Source organism: Schistocerca serialis, chromosome 2, assembly GCF_023864345.2.
Source record: "Schistocerca serialis cubense isolate TAMUIC-IGC-003099 chromosome 2, iqSchSeri2.2, whole genome shotgun sequence".
In the NCBI taxonomy this organism is placed as follows: domain Eukaryota; kingdom Metazoa; phylum Arthropoda; class Insecta; order Orthoptera; family Acrididae; genus Schistocerca; species Schistocerca serialis.
This window is the reverse complement of record NC_064639.1, coordinates 844,558,892-844,579,873: the sequence shown is the minus strand read 5'-3', so window position 1 is coordinate 844,579,873 and position 20,982 is coordinate 844,558,892. Positions and strand designations below refer to the sequence as shown.

The 20,982-nt window shown below is 44.6% G+C and overlaps 1 protein-coding gene across 1 annotated transcript in view; it reads right to left on the bottom strand.

Annotated features, from left to right (window-relative positions):
• LOC126456455 (uncharacterized) overlaps positions 1-20,982 on the bottom strand; it is a 478,332-nt gene that overhangs the window by 174,182 nt on the left and 283,168 nt on the right. The window contains exons 19-21 of the mRNA XM_050092205.1: positions 16,375-16,507; positions 16,125-16,224; positions 11,509-11,626 (exon numbers count right to left, since the gene is read on the bottom strand). Coding sequence (XP_049948162.1) covers positions 11,509-11,626; positions 16,125-16,224; positions 16,375-16,507 — 351 coding nt within the window. The remainder of the gene's footprint in view (positions 1-11,508; positions 11,627-16,124; positions 16,225-16,374; positions 16,508-20,982) is intronic.

Below are 20,982 nucleotides of genomic sequence, written 5' to 3'. Positions count from 1 at the left end.
TTTCAGAAACGACTTCCTGACACTTAAATCTATACTCGATGTTAACAAATTTCTCTTCTTCAGAAACGCTATCCTTGTCATTGCCAGTCTACATTTTATATCCTCTCTACTTCGACCATCATCAGTCATTTTGCTCCCCAAACATCAAAACTCCTTTACTACTTTAAGTGTCTCATTTTCTAATCTAATTCCCTCAGCATCACCCGACTTAATTCGACTACATTCCATTATCCTCCTTTTGCTTTTGTTGATGTTCATCTTATACCCTCCTTTCAAGACGCTGTCCATTCCGTTCAACTGCTCTTCCAAGTCTTTTGCTGTCTCTGACAGAATTACGATGTTATCGCCGAACCTCAAAGGTTTTATTTCTTCTCCATGGATTTTAATACCTACTCCGAACTTTTCTTTTGTTTCCTTTACTGCTTGCTCAATATACAGATTGAATAACATCGGGGATAGGCCACAACCCTGTCTCACTCCCTTCCCAACCACTGATTCCCTTCCATGTCCCTCGACTCTTATAACTGCCTTCTGGTTTCTGTACAAATTGTAAATAGCCTTTCTCTCCCTGTACTTTATCCCTGCCACCTTCAGAATTTGAAAGGGAGTATTCCAGTCAACATTGTCAAAGGCTTTCTCTAAGTCTACAAATGCTAGTAACGCAGGTTTGCCTTTCCAACATTTCTACGGAATCGAAACCGATCTTCCCCGAGGTCGGCTTCTACTAGTTTTTCCATTCGTCTGTAAAGAATCCGCGTTAGTATTTTGCAGCCGTGACTTATTAAACTGATAGTTCGGTAATTTTCACATTTGTCAACATCTGCTTTCTTTGGGATTGGAATTATTATATTCTTCCTGAAGTCTGAGGGTATTTCGCTTGTTTCATACATCTTGCTCACCAGATGGTAGAGTTTTGTCAGGACTGGCTCTCCCAAGGCTGTCAGTAGTTCTAATGGAATGTTGTCTACTCCCGGGGCCTTGTTTCGACTCAGGTCTTTCAGTGCTCTGTCAAACTCTTCACGCAGTATCGGGTCTCCCATTTCATCTTCATCTACATCCTCTTTCATTTCCATAATATTGTCCTCAAGTACATCGCCCTTGTATAGACCCTCTATGTACTCATTCCATCTTTCTGCTTTCCCTTCTTTGCTTAGAACTGGGTTTCCGTCTGAGCTTTTGATATTCATACAAGTGGCACTCTTTTCTCTGAAGGTTTTTCCTGTAGGCTGTATGTATCTTACCCCTAGTGAGATAAGCCTCTACATCCTTACATTTGTCCTCTAGCCATCCCTGCTTAGCCATTTTGCACTTCCTGTCGATCTCATTTTTGAGTCGTTTGTATTCCTTTTTGCCTGCTTCATTTACTGCATTTTTATATTTTCTCCTTTCATCAATTAAATTCAATATTTCTTCTGTCACCCAAGGATTTCTACTAGCCCTCGTCTTTTTACCTACTTGATCCTTTGCTGCCTTCACTACTTCATCCCTCAAAGCTACCCATTCTTCTTCTACTGTGTTTCTTTCCCCCATTCCTGTCAATTGTTGCCTTATGCTCTCCCTGAAACTCTGTACAACCTCTGGTTTAATCAGTTTATCCAGTTCCCATCTCCTTAAATTCCCACCTTTTTGCAGTTTCTTCAGTTTTAATCTACAGGTCATAACCAATAGATTGTGGTCAGAGTCCACATGTGCCCCTGGAAATGTCTTACAATTTAAAACCTGGATCCTAAATCTCTGTCTTACCATTATATAATGTATCTGTAACCTGTCAGTATCTCCAGGCTTCTTCCATGTATACAACCTTCTTTCATGATTCTTGAGTCAAGTGTTAGCTATGATTAAGTTGTGCTCTGTGCAAAATTCTACTTTCCTCTTTCATTTCTTACCCCCAATCCATATTCACCTACTACGTTTCCTTCTCTCCCTTTTCCTACTGCCGAATTCCAGTCACCCTTGACTATTAAATTTTCGTCTCCCTTCACAATCTGAATAATTTCTTTTATTTCATCACACATTTCTTCAATTTCTTCGTCATCTGCAGAGCTAGTTTGCATGTAAACTTATACTACTGAAGTAGGCTTGGGCTTCGTATCTATCTTGGCCAAAATTCTTATACTAAAAAAGCATTTATTGCACCCGCTGGTTTCGTATAGTGCTACTGGTTCTACTGTAGCTTGTTTTAACAAGAAAGGCGTGTGGACTGGACTGCTGAAAAAGAAATCACTGCAAGGCGAGTGGACACTTTCTGTAGCACGAGCACATAGTAACCGCGCCATTTACACATCCAGCCACTTCTCCAAATCCAAGAAGGGGAAACAGTCGCTTGGTGCAAGGTCGCACTGTAGAGGGCGTGCGTTGTAAAGGAGGATTATGCCAGACGACGACTTCGAGCGGCGTCGATTTTGGATCGAACGTTTCGGTTTGGTTAGCGTTTCACAGTATATGTCAGCCGTAATTGTTAAACCGCGATCCGTGAAATCAATCAAAAGGATGCCCTTTTCATCGTAAAAAAAAGTTTTTTTGGTATGGGCGAACTTGAATGGCACCAATGCATTGAGTGTCGTTTAGATTCTGCGTTGGTGTACAATATCCATGTCTCGTCGCCCATAACAGTGTGGGAAACTAGTAATATCTATCCTCTCTATAGTGCTCCAGAAACTATCGTGCACTGCGCGGTCTACGCTCTTTGTGATGATTAGTGAGTATTTTTGGAACCCACTTCGCCTACAGTTTGTGATATCCAAGCTGTTCAACGAAAGTCCAGTAAACTGAGGTTCGAGCAATACTGTGTTCAGTAGCAAATCACTAATCGTCAGTCGCCGATCACTTCGAACTTTTTGATTCATTTGATCAACGATGTCGTCGGTCCTAATACTGAGCCTGCCACTCCGCCGTTCATCATGAACATTTGTGCTGCCATTTTGAATTTCTTGACACCGTTTTCGAACTTGCTTGTCTCTCATTATTCCAGTTCCATAAAGTAGGCATAAGGCACGGTATATTTCAGCAGCTGCAGATCATTTTGCTAGCAAAAATATAGTCACAATGCACACTTCACAACTGGTGTCACCTACGATTATCTCGGCCATTTGCAACCTGCTCTCGCTGACTGGCAAACGACTAGCGAATCATACGAACATTGCAGTAGTTTACTAAAGAGTCGGTAGACAGCGCTGTATGCGTGAAACTTCATGGAGGCCTACCATCAGTTAAGTATTGGTCACCAGACCTTAGTTTTGGAATTCGTCTTATGATCAGAACCCAAGAAAAAGTGTCCCTAAGAAATTTATTAACACATTAAAGCTTTCTGATGGAAAGGGAAAAATATTGTTTCATAACTGTGTTTTTATAAAGGGTAATTGAAATCTTGCTGCGGTAGAAAACGATGTATACGGCAAAAAAATAAATAAATAAATAAATAAATAAATAAATAAATAAAAATAAAAAAAATAAATAAAATTGAAGCGCCGAGGAGATATAATCAGATATTAATGTAACTTCATACATGTATACATCATCGGCATCTATTTATGAAGTTAATTCAAATGAAATCTGGTCAGTGCGTCTACCTTTTCCTTAAACGTAACGTGACACCACGTAACTGCGGGTATGGTGGCGCCATCTATTGGTAGAGACTGACGCGTGCGCACGGTTTGATTTTGCATAGCGGCAGTGTGGTTTCACTCAGAAGAGGGAGCGGTCACACAAGTTATCGCCCGCAGCTCGTGGTCTAGGGGCTAGCGTTGCTGCATCTGGATCATGGGATCCCGGGTTCGATTCTCTGCCCGGGAACTGGGTGTTTGTGTTGTCCTCATCATCATCATAATCATCATTTGTGAGAGTGACTATATTGGATTGTGAAAAGAAAATGGACTGTGTAAAAATTGGGACTTTGTAAGTGCGCAGTTTAGCGCCCCACAAACCAAACATCATCATCAAACACAAGTTATCGTCCACTACCGAACAAGCTGGCGAGTAAGCAGGAACAACGAGGAGTGATTCAATTTTTGACGGCGGAGGGAGCTGGAGGTCGTGAAATGTATCGACAGATGAAGGCTGTGTACGGTGAGCACAGTCTGAGTTGTTCAAGTGTTGTGGAATGGCGCAGACGATTCCTTGATGGGAGCGAGTCACTGGAAGACGATGCTCGTCCTGGACAGGCTCATCGTGTCATCACACCGGAAATGGTCGAGGAAATGAAAGCTTTAGTCTTGAACAACCGCGGACGAGATCGATCGGTGTTTGGACCTGTAACACAAGCTGTTCGCGGATAACGATTCGCAACGGTCGACGAAGTGTGTGACAGCGTTCAGGCCTGGATCCGACAGCGGCCTATTAGCTTCTTCAAGGATGGAATCGATCTGCTAGTGTCGCAATGGGGTAAATGTGCCAACATTTCTGGCGACTATTTTTGAGTATGTGTCCTGTGTATAACTCCATTTTTGAGTTAATAAAATTGTTATCGTGACTTTACACCAGTGACCCGGTTTCATTTCAATGCCCCTTATAGATGATTAGAGTTGCAGTTCTCTGGGGCAGTCACCAGAGTGAATTAGTGTTGTTATCAGGCCTGACTGGGTATAGAAGGGGCGTCAGTCATTGAGTGATTAATATGAAGGACACGGAGATACCTCGTACGCCGGCGAGACAGCGTTATTAGCACCTAGCAAAACTTGAAATGGACAGAACTTCCAATCTCGGTAAGGTCAGCTGGTCGAATCGTGCTATATCCAGATCTGTAGGGCATCTGGTTGTGATAGTGGCCCGATGTTGGGCTGCCTGGGAACGTGATGGTATGCATACTCGTCGTCAACGGTAAGACAGACCACGTCTGACCGCCAGAAGGGAGCATCACCGTGCTGTGCACCGAGCACATCGTAAACCTTTCACATCTGCTCCTGCCACCCGAGAAAAAGAAATGGACTCTCTTCAACGGTCTGGTCATCCTGCACCATTGACTGGAGTCTAGCAGCAGCCGGACTAGGGAATTACCGTGCCCTATGTAGTGTACCGTTAACACCACAACATAAACGGCTGCCGCTTAGAGTGGTACGGTGACAAGGAAGCATGTCGCTGTATGTTCAGTGATGAATCGCGCTTCTGCACTACCTCGGATGACCATCGTCGGCGAGTATGGCGGCGACCTGGAGAGAGGTCCCATTCTTTCAATGCTTTGGGGAGTCGTAGTGGTGTTACTCTTGGCACCATGGTGTAGCGAGCCATCAGGTATGGCTTCAGGTCGCGGCTGTTTGTGGCAGGGACTCTGACGACACAATCGTGAGTCACAGACATCCTGCGCTTTCATGTGTTACCTATCATTCGACAATATTATGGTGTCATTTTTCAAGAGGACAATGCTCGTCCACGTATGGCGCATGTCTCAATGAAATGTCTGCGAGATGCTGAGGTACTCCCGTGGCCAACATGATTCTCAGCTGTGTCCCTGATGGAAGATGTGTGGGATTAACTCGGACGTCAACTTCGCCCCAGTGCCAAAAGTTATAGACCAGCTTGGCTCAGGCGAGGACACAACGGCATAATTGAAACCTTTCCAACCAAATCAGTGCACGCATCCATGACTGAGGGGGTATAATGTCTTACTGATAAGCGGGCTCATACTGCCAAGTTCTTTTTTAATTTGACTTGATTTTGTAATCACCGAAATACCATCATGCATCCTCTCAACCAGCGAATCTTCATTTCTTTTCCTTCTCCTTTCCTGGGTGTTTCACTTTTTTTGTCTGGCAGCGTGTTTTTGTAAAAAGTCTTGTTGAAAGACACTCCGTCCACAATAAGTTGTTAAATTGCAACAATAACAGAAGTCATCTGTTCAAACCCACATACCACATTGAACACTATCACACTCTTGCAGACGTAATCGCAACGAAAAAGACTGAAGTAAAAGACATCTATCAAACTCCGCCTCGAGGCCCCTCAGTGCATGACGTAATTATCGTGTTTTGCTTCCCTCAGCCCTTAAATAGCGTCGCATAACTTGTAAGAATATTGAACATGTTAGATCGTCATATTCTGAGAGCTGATTGTCCAGAAATTCATTGGCACAAAATAACCAGTGAGCTTCAAAATCACGAATCTGAGAATTTCATGGCTATCTCTGTAACGAACATACTCCTACACGTACGAATCGAACAGAAAGCTCCTGCTCTTTGGATGACAACCGAATTACATCAAATAATGAACAACAGTGATGTCGCTCATAGACGTTCCACGTTAAATCCGAAGGCTGGGCACTATAAAAGGCACAGAAGACGTGAAACAGAGTGAAGAATTGTTGGCCGCAGTGGCCGAGCGGCTCTAGGCGCTTCAGTCCGGAACCGCGCGACTGCTACGGTCGCAGGTTCGAATCCTGCCTCGGGCATGGATGTGTGTGATGTCTTTAGGTTAGTTAGGTTTAAGTAGTTCTAAGTCTAGGGGACTGATGATCTCGGATGTTAAGTCTCATAGTGCGAAGAGCCATTTGAACCATTTTTTGAAGAATGAAGAATTAATCTTGTAATATGAAGAACAGATCCGCTCGTTCCGTTGTCTGCAGCGAAACGAGCCCTGCGTTTGTGTGGAAGAATCTCGTTAACTTGGGCGTAGGACAGAAAAAATCAAATATTATGATTCTCGTCTAAGCTGTCAAACTGCATGAAGTTTTCACCAGTTTTCCGTCTCTATACTGCAAACAACTGTCACACGCAAGAACACTCAGTCTTCACGTCTAACCCTGACACTTTCCACACAAAATCCGTTACAATAAACGAGAAAACAGTGATTAGAATCTTTTACGAAGCGATAGTCAACGACTGTATCAGTATTATCGTGACCTTTCCATGATCAAGAACTTTGTGGATACCTTAGTACCAGTCTTGACAGACATATTTTTCTGTTGTAAGTGGGATGCACTTCATTCAATGGAAAATAAGCATAGTCCGACCTATTCCTAAGAACAAAAACGAACAGTCACCTTACAAGCCGATTTAGCATCTTATTCGCTGTGCCCAAAACCTGAAATATATCGTCCACGACAAATTACTGAGCAGTTACGCAAATTCAGCTTAAGTGGCACCTACTGCAGTTATGTTAAGGTAACTATTTTCCTGGAATATTCCGTAGATAACACAGGCCATATTACCGATACTTCTGAACTGTCAGCAACTTTGATATATTGTTCAGAAAATGGTGAGAGCTAAAATTTTTAGATATTGTCCTGATGAAATCTGAAAACTGCTTCAGAAGCAGACAGCAGGGTGTTATCCGTGGAATGAGGAGTCGTCCTGAAAGCATGTTTTCTCAAGAGTCTCGCAGGAATCAGACCTGAGCCTACTATTGCTCTCCCCGTATGTCAGTGACATCTAGTCACTTACATCCTCCTATCAATATTATTTCTATACCAACGGCCTCCAACTTCACTTAATTGATAGACCTGAAAAATCAATACTGTCATCGCGCAACACCAAGGACTTAAAATACACGCAAATAAGTAACAAGTAATTTTAGTATCAAATCAGTACCAATCTTTAAACATGGCAACAGAAAAGATTGTAACAACTACAGAAGTATCTCTTTAATCAGCGTTTAGGGTAAAATCTTCTCAGGTATTGTTGAAAGGAAAGTGCGAGTATCAGTTGAGGACAAACTGGATGAAAATCAGTGTGGGTTTAGGCCTCTTAGAGGTTGTCAGGACCAGATCTTCAGCTTACGGCAAATAATGGAGAAGTGTTACGAGTGGAACAGGGAATTTTATCTATGCTTTATAGATCTATAAAAGGCATATGACCGGGTTACTAGGAGGAAGTTATTGTCTGTTCTACGAGATTATGGAACAGGAGGCAAACTTTTGCGAGCAATTAAAGGTCTTTACATAGATAGTCAGGCAGCAGTTAGAGTTGACGGTAAATTGAGTGCATGGTTCAGAGTAGTTTCAGGGGTAAGACAAGGCTGCAACCTATCTCCACTGTTGTTCTTATTATTTATGGATCACATGTTGAAAACAAAAGACTGACTGGGTGAGATTAAGATATGTGAACACAAAATAAGCAGTCTCGCATATGCGGATGACTTAGTTCTGATGGCAGATTCGACTGAAAGTTTGCAAAGTAATATTTCAGAGCTATATCAGAAATATAAGGACTATGGTGTGAAGATTAGCATCTCCAAAACGAAAGTAATGTCAGTGGGAAAGAAATATAAACGGATTGAGTGCCAAATAGGAGGAACAAAGTTAGAACAGATGGACAGTTTCAAGTACTTAGGATGCATATTCTCACAGGATGGAAACATAGTGAAAGAACTGGAAGCGAGGTGTAGCAAAGCTAATACAGTGAGCGCTCAGCTACGATCTAATCTCTTCCGCAAGAAGGAAGTCAGTACCAAGACTAAGTTATCTGTGCACCGTTCAATCTTTCGACCAACTTTGTTGTATGGGAGCGAATGCTGGGTGGATTCTGGTTACCTTATCAATAAGGCTTAGGTTACGGATATGAAAGTAGCTAGAATGATTGCAGGTACTAGTAGATGGGAACAATGGCTGGAGGGTATCCACAATGAGGAAATCAAAGAAAAACTAGGACTGAACTCTATAGATGTAGCAGTCAGGGCGAACAGGCTTAGATGGTGGGATCATGTTACACGCATGGGAGAAGCAAGGTTACCCAAGAGACTCATGGGTTCAGCAGTTGAGGGTAGGAGGAGTCGGGGTAGACCAAGGAGAAGGTACCTGGATTCGGTTAAGAATGATTTTGAAGTAATAGGCTTAACAGCAGAAGAGGCACCAATGTTAGCACTGAATAGGGGATCTTGCAGGAATTTTATAAGGGGGACTATGCTCCAGACTGAGCGCTGAAAGGCATAATCAGTCTTAAATGATGATGATGATTATGATGATCAGTACCAACTTAGTTAGAACACCACGAACAATTGCCTGACGTTCTTCTCGATCGTATACCAGTACCACTGCAGAAAACAACGAAGAATTTACGTGTAACTTTGGATGAGCAGATAATACACGAACAGGAAATCTCCCATTTGCTTCTGTGCCCTCCAGAAGTTCCGAAAATCTCTCCACAGGATGTGAAACGTACTCCTGTACAATCACTCGTTCTCCCGGACCTCAAGTACTGCGATGTAATCCAACACGCACAACTAGAGAAAACTCTCCATGGTTGACAGTTGGAGTTAACGGTAACTGTTCGTGTAGATCACAAACTTTTCTTGGGCGATTTACGCTCACGGTGGTGAGACCAGTTTGACCACTGCATCTAGCCCACATAAAGGAAGAGCATGTTATAAACCAATTCACCCAAATTTCTATCAAAGATTCTAAAAGCTGGTGAAATTACGAATCGAATGATCGCAGGTCACTTACGTGCATATTGAGCAAGTACATACATTTAATACGCAAAATTCTGCCCGCAAATTAATTGCGAAATTCTAAAATTACCAATGTGTTGTGGAAGGATAGGAGTATCAGACAGTGATGTCACAATAACTATGTGATTACCAAAAATTACACTGATTAAAAATCTCAACACGGTATTTGCCATTAGGAAAAGGTGTTTCCGATTCACGCGATTGCGCAGGGAGATCTTTGTCCACGTGTCCTCGTTGTGGCGCCACGTAGAGACGATGCGTCCGCCATGAAGACGCAGCAGGGTAGACATTGCAGCGTCCCTACATGGTTGGCAATGTGGACTGTGTTTTTTAGCAGGGGAAACGCATTACTCCGCTTATGAAACTGTCGGATACCCCCTGCTCTGCCTCATTCATTTCCACTCCTTTGCCGTTTCCCATTCGTTTTTCGTTTCCTCTCTTCGTCCATTTTAGCAGCAGTCTACTGCTACGCTAGATAGCAGCATGCTCTAACCTTCACTGCAGTGGAGTCAGAACTGCAGAGTCGAGCCTTGCAATACATCCAGTCGCGTCCTAAGAATATATCATCGATGAATGCCAGAGATTTATTTATTATCGTGTCATAAGTGCAAAGTATATAACCAACAAAAGGAAATCGATCGTTGACATCAGTTGATACATTGGTTGACCAGAAAGTGGCCAGGGCGAGTGCATTCGATATCGCCTTCATCTGGTCTCTCATGGTGCATGTGTCTAAGCTGGTAAAGCGCTCCCTTTCAACAGCATTTCTTTCCTGCAATTGCAATGCAGCTTAACAACGCGTTTCGAGTGACAATGCACTCCTCATCAGGTAGTAAAAACTTAAAGTGCGCGCGCGCGCGCACACACACACACACACACACACACACACACACACACACACACAATCAACCGAACGCGCACGTCATCCAATACATTTCCCATGAAAGCGGCTGTTGAGGAAATCCCAGACATTAGTGATGTAGCGCGACGGTGCGCCATCTTGAACTGTACGCTCCGTTCTTGTTAACCTGGTCAATCTGCAACAGTAAAAACACGCCAGCCTATGTAAGTATATTACTTTGTTGTTTCTCTTGGAAACAGGAAGCGTCGAAAACTTTGATTTTGCTCACTGCATAAAAGAAGTTAGCTTACCGGCTAGTAGATTTTCGCTGCCCCAAATCCTACAGTCGTGTTTATGGAGTTTGGGTTGTTTGGAGGAGGAGACCAGACAGCGAGGTCATCGGTCTCATCGGATTAGGGAAGGACGGTGAAGGAAGTCAGCCGTGCCCTTTCAATGGAACCATCCCGGCATTTGCCTCGAGCGATTTAGGGAAATCACGGAAAACCTAACTCAGGATGGCCGGAAGCGGGATCGAAACGTCGTCCTCCCGAATGCGAGTCCAGTGTGCTAGCCACTGTGCCACCTCGCTTAACTTAAAAGTCGACCATCACCGAAGAAGTATCCAATGAGTTATTTATCTTTATCCTATCGAGGTAACATTTCTGAAGAAGAGTCCTTACTACCAGTCCTCCATGAATCCTAAGTGTGTTTCAGTTCATGCGCCGTTGTTAATTTGTACAGTTTGGGATTCGTAAGTCTTCTTAACAAACGACAAATAGTCAGATGTGAGAAGCCCTGCTTAGGTCGATTCTGTTCAACTGTCGACGAAACTCTGCCTCACTTGTTTTACAATGTTGTCAGACGGAAGCGGTCGATTGAGTATTTCATCGGGTAACCAATATCAACGGCAGCCCTACTCGGAGGATATCTATCGTATTCAGTTGGAAAATTACGCCGTACAGCTGTCGCAGATTTCGATTCTTCAAATCAAAAGACACAGTGAACACAATCGGGACCAGTGAAGGCAGCCATCTTTGTTACAACTGTCGCTAGCGCTCGCGGTGGTGTGGCTTGTCCTAGCTTACTACGTGAGACAAACATTCAATTATTTTGTTACAAAATTACGCCAAGACTAGGTCTATAAGTCGTATGAATAAGTTTGTATGAAGTTTCAAATTTGTAAAACAATTTTAGAAATCCCTTGTATTATTAATTGCAAGTACAGTTATCTTACACTTAATAAACGGAATCAGTTAACTTAAAACAGTAATGGGACGACTGTTAGACGTCACCTTGGCGTCCGCGCCCGCGGCGGCCGCCGTGTTCCTGCTAGGGGAGCCCTTGGAGCGCCGCCGCCTGGACGGGCTGCCGGCCGGGCTGCGCGTGTACCGCAGCGGGCTGAGCCGGGAGCTGCGCGCGCCGCCCTCCGCCTCCACCTCCGCCTCCGCCGCCGTCTCCGCGTCCGCCTCCGCCCCCGCGTCCGGCGGCGGCGTCTTGCTGGCAGTGGGCACCGCGATCGACGAACGCCGCCGACCTGCATCCCCGCTGTTGCTTCGCCGCCGCACCCTGCAGCGTAAGCCGACTATTGGAAGTGTGCTTCACAGGAAAGCTTACTGGAGCCACTCGTCTTACCAAAGTATATAAATACCTATCACACAGCATAATATAACATATAACATGAGAATCATTGCTAATAATGAAAAGATTCTTAAAGAAATTTTGTGTGTTATGTAAGTTTGGAAATATTACTACATCTTGAGCAAACACAAATTCATCTTGAGGCAAGGCAAAGGTCCCGAGTTCGAGTCTCGGTCCGGCACACAGTTTTAATCTACCAGGAAGTTTCATATCAGCGCACACTCCACTGCAGAGTGAAAATCTCATTCTAGAAACATCCCCCAGGCTGTGGCTAAGCCATGTCTCCGCAATATCCTTTCTTTCAGGAGTGCTAGTTCTGCAAGGTTCGCAGGAGAGCTTCCGTAAAGTTTGGAAGGTAGGAGACGAAGTACTGGCAGAAGTAAAGCTGTGGGGACGGAGTGTGAGTCGTGCTTGGGTAGCTCAGCTGGTTGAGCACTTGCCCGCGAAAGGCAAAGGTCCCGAGTTCGAGTCTCGGCCTGGCACACAGTTTTAATCTGCCAGGAAGTTTCACAAATTCTTCTTGTTTCACATCCAAACATGTTTGGCTGGCTCTGAGCACTATGGGACTCAACTTCTGAGGTCATTAGTCCCCTAGAACTTAGAACTAGTTAAACCTAACTAACCTAAGGACATCACACACATCCATGTCCGAGGCAGGATTCGAACCTGCGACCGTAGCGGTCTCGCGGTTCCAGACAGCAGCGCCTAGAACCGCTCGGCCACTTCGGCCAAACATGTTTCTGTGGAGTCTCGCCGTCATCACGGGGTACATTTATTTTCTATTAAATAACATGTCAAAAAACTGTACGTATTATACGTGAAGTCTTGAGATGAAGTCACTTACATTTATAAAATTAGTAGCCTTTTCCCTGCAGCTTCACTCACATATACGATCAACACACATATCGAACACACCTATTCCCCCCCCCCCCCCCCACTCTCTTTTTCCACAGCTTCCTCCCTCTGTCTGTCCACATCTTCCTATCTTCTCTCTCTCTCTCTCTCTCTCTCTCTCTCTCTCTCTCTCTCTCTCTCTCCATCCTCCTCCTTCTCCTCCACCTCAATTTGTCCATTTCCTCCATCCTGTCTCTCTGACCTTATCTTTCTCCCTCCTCCCTCTGACCATGTCTTCCTTTCCCTCTCTCTTTCCATCTTCACCTGCCCCAGGTCAACCTGTCCCCAGCTGTACTCATCAGCATGTATAGCCCCTGAAATACAGTTCAATAAAGCAGGCGAATACTGGTCCCACAGCATGCAGGGCAGGTTATACATCACGGGATTGAAAATCATCTATTTGACCCTGCCATACAGGTCGTCACGCAAAGCAGATCAATAAAGTAGACTGATACTACTCCAACACAAAACGTCTCTAATGTAGGGTAGTCTACATATCGGGTCCGAATAACGGTTTCTTGCTGATGACATGTAGCCCTCACCCCCCCCCCCCCCCCCCAAAAAAAAGCAGGTCACTTGGTAGACTGATACAGTTCTCACACAACATGGCATTCATGTGGGGTAGCCTATACACTAGAGGCTGAAAAAAAACACGTTTTTCCCTGTACCTTCGTTCCTATTGGAACTTGGAGTTTACAAATCCTACAGTGCTAATACTCAAGACACCTGCTGTTTTTGGGCCAACTTTGGTTGAAACTGACCCGCAGGTTTGGGAGGAGATGTGCTTATATAACACACAAGATTAACAGCAAAAATACAGGGTGCCCAGATTGGAATGGTCAGTATTCTGAGAGATGATATGAATGGCTATTTGAAGCAGCAAAGTCTTGTAAACATAGGACCTAAAACATATACCTTAAGAGCTGTGGGCACTTCTTCAACTTTGATACTATGAAACAAATCTCTTCCATTGCAAGCCCTTTTTTTCCATATTTTGAGAAAAATATCGACTAAACCAGGATTCTAAAGTGCACACCTTAAGAGATAGGAGCACCTGTTCATCTTTGCTAACGTGAAACAGATCTCTCCTACAGAACAAGTGCTTATAGCTCTTAAGGTATGCAGTTTAGAGTGCATGTTTACTAGACGTGCTTGCTTAGAATTAACGTTGATGTCATATCCCTAAATATTGACCATTCCTGCTGGAACACAGTTTATCTAACTTAGTATCACATATTGATGTTTATGTGACTGTCTCACATTTTTAGTAAAGCTTATATTTGTTCCAGTCTGTCATCTGCAATTAATCAAGATGTTTCAACATAATGCTACATGCATTTACCAACATGTTAGACCTAAAACGAAAAAAATGCCTTTGACCGCTTTGATAGTATTGGATTGTAGTACTGTCATTAGATTACATAATGCTGTTAACACTCATTTCTTGTTTTGTTCGTTAACTATCACTTGTTAAATTGAAGTAACAATTCTCGAAAATGTTGTGAAGATTTGTTGATTATTGATGGGCTTTGTAAACTGGCTAATAGGAGTGGTGGGTTGTGGATGTAAATTATGTGTACCTACTTTTTGTTGATTTATCTTTTCGATGGCTCTACAGGGTATGTAAACTATGCTTACTAACATGCATTGCCAGTGTTAATCAGATATTCGCTTTTTACGCCATCTACTTTCCTTTCTTCTGGGCGGCGGCAATTTCAAAATTATTAATTGCAGTATGCTTTGGTGTTGTGTGTGTGTGTGTGTGTGTGTGTGTGTGTGTGTGTGTGTGTGTGTGTGTGTGTGTGTATGTGCCTGATCTTATGACACTTCTTTTAGAGCTGAGAACAGGGTTCCATTACAGGGTGCTGTGTATTCATTCATTATTCCTCCTCCTCTTGCTGTGGATCTTTGTATATGGTAGTTTTCTTCTGTTCTCTTAAGTGACTTAAATAAGTCAAGGAAAGTAATAAAAATAATGTAAGCTCTGAAAGTTATGTAAAGGTTAGTCAATGTGTGCAACACGAGGCGTAGAATAAATAGTATGTGAAATTACAGTTTCTGACAGAATTTGTTTTCAACTGATAACTGGTTCGGATTGTGCCAACAAGATGAAAGATACAGAGCACAACCAACGGTAATACTGGAATGGTGAGCCCGAGCAGCAGTAACACACATACACTGCCCGTCCGAAACGTTCCGAGACTGGATTTATTCGTGGCGTATAATCCACATCAGCGCAGAAATTACGGTGGCAGCTTGAACAGCTTGAACTAAACAACTGCAAACAGTCGATGTGCATTCCACCAGTCAGTTGTGAGCGGGCAGTTTTAATAAGTGGACGTGCGACAATAGTTCGTCAACGTTGTTGTGTCGCAAATCGGAATGGAGTAACATCTCTAAATTAGATATTGAAGACATTCTCCAAAATGTTTCAAAGGAGAGGAAAGTGGGTGCGAAGTTTGTCCCGCAGATCTAGACTTCTGATAAAAACTATGAGCTTGCTGCGACTTGACTGAATTTTGAAAATCATTGAGTAAAAGAAAAAAAAAAAAGACGGAACCACCATAAGACGACAAAATGCCGGAATTCACAAGAAGTGTCTGAAGACAAAGTTGACATTCAAGCCAACGTAATGCGGAAGCTAAACAACAACTCAAAGATTGACTTTTTCGACGGTGTCACATAGCTGTATGGACGTTGTTGTAGTAGATTGGAGGAGCCGGTGTAGAACAGCTAAAGTATTATGAACCACCTTCTTAAAGTTTACTTTCTATTAATTCAATCAGGAAAATTTTTGGACTAAGCCTATTTAATAACCGTTCCCTCCTTGTCCGATTAGCAGTTATTCCAGCGTCGAGGGTCGGCGCAACTTTCTCCATGGAGTCCACCCAACGTTCTGGTTATATTTATTTATTAGTTCTACATTTTGTTATATATACTTACTATTATAACGATCCCTCTATCTGGTAATACGTTTTTTCAGAGACTGAAGAAGGTTCTTGAATAGAATCGAAACCGGTCACTCCAACAAAAATAAAAAGTTTCGATCAAGACTGTTTTTATTCTTTAAATTTTAATTTAAAAGATCGCTAATAATGTTTTCAAAAATTTTATCTTCCGGGAATGTTGTATGATGAATTGGATTCGGTTTTCACGTTGACAAATCCATCTGCTGATTTGTTTGCAGATGAAGGTGTTAGTCCATGAGGCGAGCACAAAGTGGTAGTAGGATGTAGTGATGCGGGATGAGACCGTGAGGAGCCACAGATCAATTCCAGTTACAAACACGGTTACAGTTCCATATCAAAAGACCCAGAAACGGCGTGTACTCGGCTGGTACAGAAATGGAGTGCTGATCTGTCAGTGGGTGGCCTACCTGGCCTGCGTGGGGCTGCGGCCGCCCGCCTTGCGCTCGCGGATGCGGCGCACGCGGCGCGGCGAGCTGCCGGAGGGCGTCGCTCCCGCCGCCGCCCCCGCTGCCGGTCCCGCCCCCGCCGCCTCCTGCCGGCCACTGCTCTCGTCCGACGTGCCGCCGCCGGCCACTGCGGCCCCCGCTACCGCCGCCACAGCTGCAGCCGCCACCGCCGTGTCGGCCCCTCCGCCTCCGCCTCCGCCGCCATTGCCGCCCCCCGGCGCCGCCCCCTCCGGCGGGCTGTGGCCTGGCGTGGAGCGCTGCAGCGGCGCCGCCCAGTCGTCCGCGCGGAAGCCCTCGTGCATGGCAGGGCTGCGCACCATGCCCGCCGCCAGGCACTTCTTCGCCTGCAACAGTGACGCTCTTCTGAAGCCCGCTTTACGCCGAAGTGAACCGGGCGCTGACGACCGCACAGTTGAGCGCCCCCACAAACCAAACATCATCGTCAAACTGAAGCGAACACAAGTCAACGTGCAACAGTGTACGAGAATTTCCTCCGATGTAAATGCTTGGCGCTTCTTGTTCGGCTGTGCTCGGGTCGCATTCGCAAGTGCTCGCTTGTGATCCGTTGGGTGGTAAGTTCTAGAGCGAACTATCAAAGGTAGTTCGCGTCCTCTCCACTTCGGCGCCAGCTTCGATGATAGACACAGTGTACTCGTTCTGCCTCAATGTGCTGTTTTTGCGCGAAAATTTTCATTGGTTTTGTGTACTGTAAGTATTCGTTACTGTGATGGAGTGGTTGGGTGAAACCGTACTTCTATTGGTAGAACAGTACAGATCCCACAGGTGCTTGTTGGATGTAATTACACTACTGCCCATTAAAATTCCTACACCAAGAAGAATTGCAGATGATTAACGGGTATTCAGTGGACAAATATATTATACTAGAACTGACATGTGATTACATTTTCACGCAATTTGGGTGCATAGATCCTGAGAAATCAGTACCCAGAACAACCACCTCTGGCCGTAATAACGGCCTTGATACGCCTGGGCATAGAGTTAAACAGAGCTTGGATGGCGTGTACAGGTATAGCTGCCCATGCAGCTTCAACACGATACCACCGTTCATCAAGAGTAGTGACTCGCGTATTGTGACGAGCCAGTTGCTCGGCCACCATTGACCAGACGTATTCAGTTGGTGAGAGATCTAAAGAATGTGCTGGCCAGGGCAGCAGTCGAGCATTTTCTGTATCCAGAAAGGCCCGTACAGGACCTGCAAGATGCGGTTGTGCATTATCCTGCTGAGATGTAGGGTTTCGCAGGGATCGAATGAAGCGTAGAGCCACGGGTCGTAAGACATCTGTAATGTAACGTCCACTGTTCAAAGTGCCGTCAATGCGAACAAGAGGTGACCGAGACGTGTAACCAATGGCACCCCATACCATCACGCCGGGTGATACGCCAGTACGGCGATGACGAATACAAGCTTCCTATGTGCGTTCACCGCGATGTCGCCAAACACGGATGCGACCATCACGATGCTGTAAACAGAACCTGGATTCATCCGTAAAAATGACGTTTTGCCATTCGTGCTCCCAGGTTCGTCGTTGAGTACACCTTCGCAGGCGCTCCTGTCTGTGATGCAGCGTCAAGGGTCTCCGAGCTGATAGTCCATGCTGCTGCAAACGTCGTCGAACTGTTCGTGCAGATGGTTGTTGTCTTGCAAACGTCTTCATTTGTTGACTCAGGGATCGAGACGTGGCTGCACGATCCGTTACAGCCATGCGGATAAGATGCCTGTCATCTCGATTGCTAGTGATACGAGGCCGTTGGGATCCAGCACGGCGGTCCGTATTACCCTCCTGAACCCCCCCGATTCCATATTCTGCTAACCGTCATTGGATCTCGACCAACGCGAGCAGCAATGTCGCGGTACGATAAACCGCAATTGCGATAGGCTACAATCCGACGTTTATCAAAGTCGGAAACGTGATGGTACGCATTTCTCCTCCTTACACGAGGCATCACAACAATGTTTCACCAGGTGACGCCGGTCAACTGCTGTTTGTGTATGAGAAATCGGTTGGAAACTTTCCTCATGTCAACACGTAGTAGGTGTCGCCACCGGCGGCAACCTTGTGTGAATGCTCTGAAAAGCTAATCATTTGCACATCACAGCATCTTCTTCCAGTCGATTAAATTTCGCGTATGTAGCACGCCACCTTCGTGGTGTAGCAATTTTAATGGCCAGTAGTGTAGTTTAGTCAGTGTTCTTGTCAGTGTTTTCTATACATTCCTTTCTTCCCCGATTACGTGCAGAACCTCCTCATTCGTTACCTTATGCGTTCACCAAATTTTCAACATTCTCAAACGCTTCTATTCTCTTCTTTTCCCGTTTTCCCAGAGTCCATGTTTCCCTACCATACAATGCTGTGCTCCAAACGTACGATCTCAGAAGTTTCTTCCTCAAATTAAGGCCTATTTTAGATAATAGTAGATTTCTCTTCGACACGAGTGGTGTTTTTTCCAGTGGTGGTCTGCTTTTGATGTCTCCTTGCTCCGTCATTGATTATTTGCTACCTATTTGTCCGCAGCTCGTGGTCGTGCGGTAGCGTTCTCGATTCCCGCGCCCGGGTTCCCGGGTTCGATTCCCGGCGGGTCAGGAATTTTCTCTGCCTCGTGATGACTGGGTGTTGTGTGATGTCCTTAGGTTAGTTAGGTTTAAGTAGTTCCAAGTTCTAGGGGACTGATGACCATAGATGTTCAGTCCCATAGTGCTCAGAGCCATTTGAACCATTTTGCTTCCTATTTAGTAGAATTCCTTAAATGCATCTACTTCAAGACCATCAATCCTGATATTAAGATTGTCTCTGTTCTCATTTCTGCTACTTCTCATTACTTTCGTCTTTCTTCGATTTCAATCCATATTCTGTACTCATTAGACAGTTCATTCGATTCAGCAGATCATGTAATTCTTCCTCCCTTTCACTCAGGATAGCAAGTCATCAGCGAATATTATCACTGACATTCTTTCACCGTGACTATTACTTACAGTCTTGAACGTTTCTTTTATTTCCATCATTGCTTCTTCGATGTATAAATCGAAGAGTAGGGCAGGAAGACTACTTCCCTGTCTTACAGCCTTTTTAATCCGACCACTTCGTTGTTGGTCTTCCACTCTTATTATTCCGCTTTGGCTTTTGTACATGCTGTATATTACACGCCTCTTCCTATGGCTTACCCCTATTTTATCAGAATTTCGAACATATTGCACAATTTTACTTTGTCGAACGGTTTTTCTAGGTCGACAACTCTTATGAATGTGTCTTAATTTTTCTTTAGCCTCGCTTTCATTATCAACCACAATGTCAGAACTGCCTCTCTGGTGCCTTTCCTAAAGTGAAACTGATCGTCATCTAACAGATTCTCAGTTTTTTCCGTTCTTCTGTACATTATTCTTGTCAGCAACTTGGATGCTGAGCTGTCAAGCTGATGCGATAATTCTAACACTTGTAGGCTCTTGTAGTCTTCGGAATTGAGCGGATGGTACTTTTCTGAAAGTCAGATGGTATGTCGCCAGACTCATACATTCTGCACACCAACGTGAATAGTCGTTTTGTTGCCACTTCCCCTATAGAACCTATATAATTTTGTCCCCTCCGCTACCGTTCCGTTTGGGCACGTATGGCCTAAGTTATTTTATGTAGCGAGAGGACGGAATGCCTTTCCAAATATGTAGGTGAGCAGCTTCGCGGGAGGTGTTGTAGTCAACAGTGGCCTACGACCTTAATTTTCCTGTGATCAAGGGAGTGGATATGTTACTAATGTATAAGGGGCGATCAAAAAGTTTCCTTTCGAATCCCGTACAGTCCAGAAACGGTATCCCAATCGGGCAAAATCGTCGTGAACATTGAGGCAGTCATCCCAGCATCGCACCAAGATGAAAATACCCGTTTGCTAAAAAACCGTGTCCTGCTGTGTGTAGAGTTCCGTAACTGCCCGTTGTGTAACCTTGTCCGACAGGAATAGTCGAACTTTCACAGCCAGGGATAATGGCATAGTGATAGATGAGAGTTATAGTATGGGTTCTCGAGTTTCTCCCACTTGAGTTGGCGTAACTTCTACGTTGCTATGATTTAGGTACATGTATTATCATCTACCACTTTTCCCTTTTTCACCTTAACTGCACGCCGCAATTTCCCCAGCGTTGGGCATTAACGTTCTCCAGTGATAGAGGCACCAGGTGTCTTGAAACTAATAAGCAGTAAGCCCTGGTGATTAAAAAACTGTGTTACCATCACCTTTCTGGCATAGGCCTCGCTCTTGAACTTCTTGGGCCGAAGAGGCGACAGATGACACCACTGCATCGTCGACGCTTTCGATCCCGGTTCCCATTGGCAAAACCAGCTTTCGTTGTCTGCCATAGTGCGGTCAAGGAACGCGTTGCTTTTAACACTGAAATGCACCACGTACGCATTTGGTAATAATATCTCCATAATTCACGTTTCTGCGCTTACCGCCAGCACATCGGAATGACACGAATGCAATACTAACACTTTGGCTACATATCGGTGCTCATAGATCCACATCGGAGTCGAGCTGGGTTGCATATACGCTCCAGCAACACCCTCAAACGAAACTCTTTGCCGCCCTTTTTCATAGGCACATCTAGAAGGCATCTGGAGGCGGCAAATGTAGCACGCTTTCCCTCCACACTACCTACCCTGCAGCGCTTAGCAACCCGGATTACGAATGTGTTTGCCACAACCTATAGCAGCCCTGCCAAAAAGGCGCATCTGCAGGATGCTCACTATGTTCCAGGATGATAACACAGTGGAAAGATTGTTGTGTATTGTCAGTTACAGAGGGATGTGACATT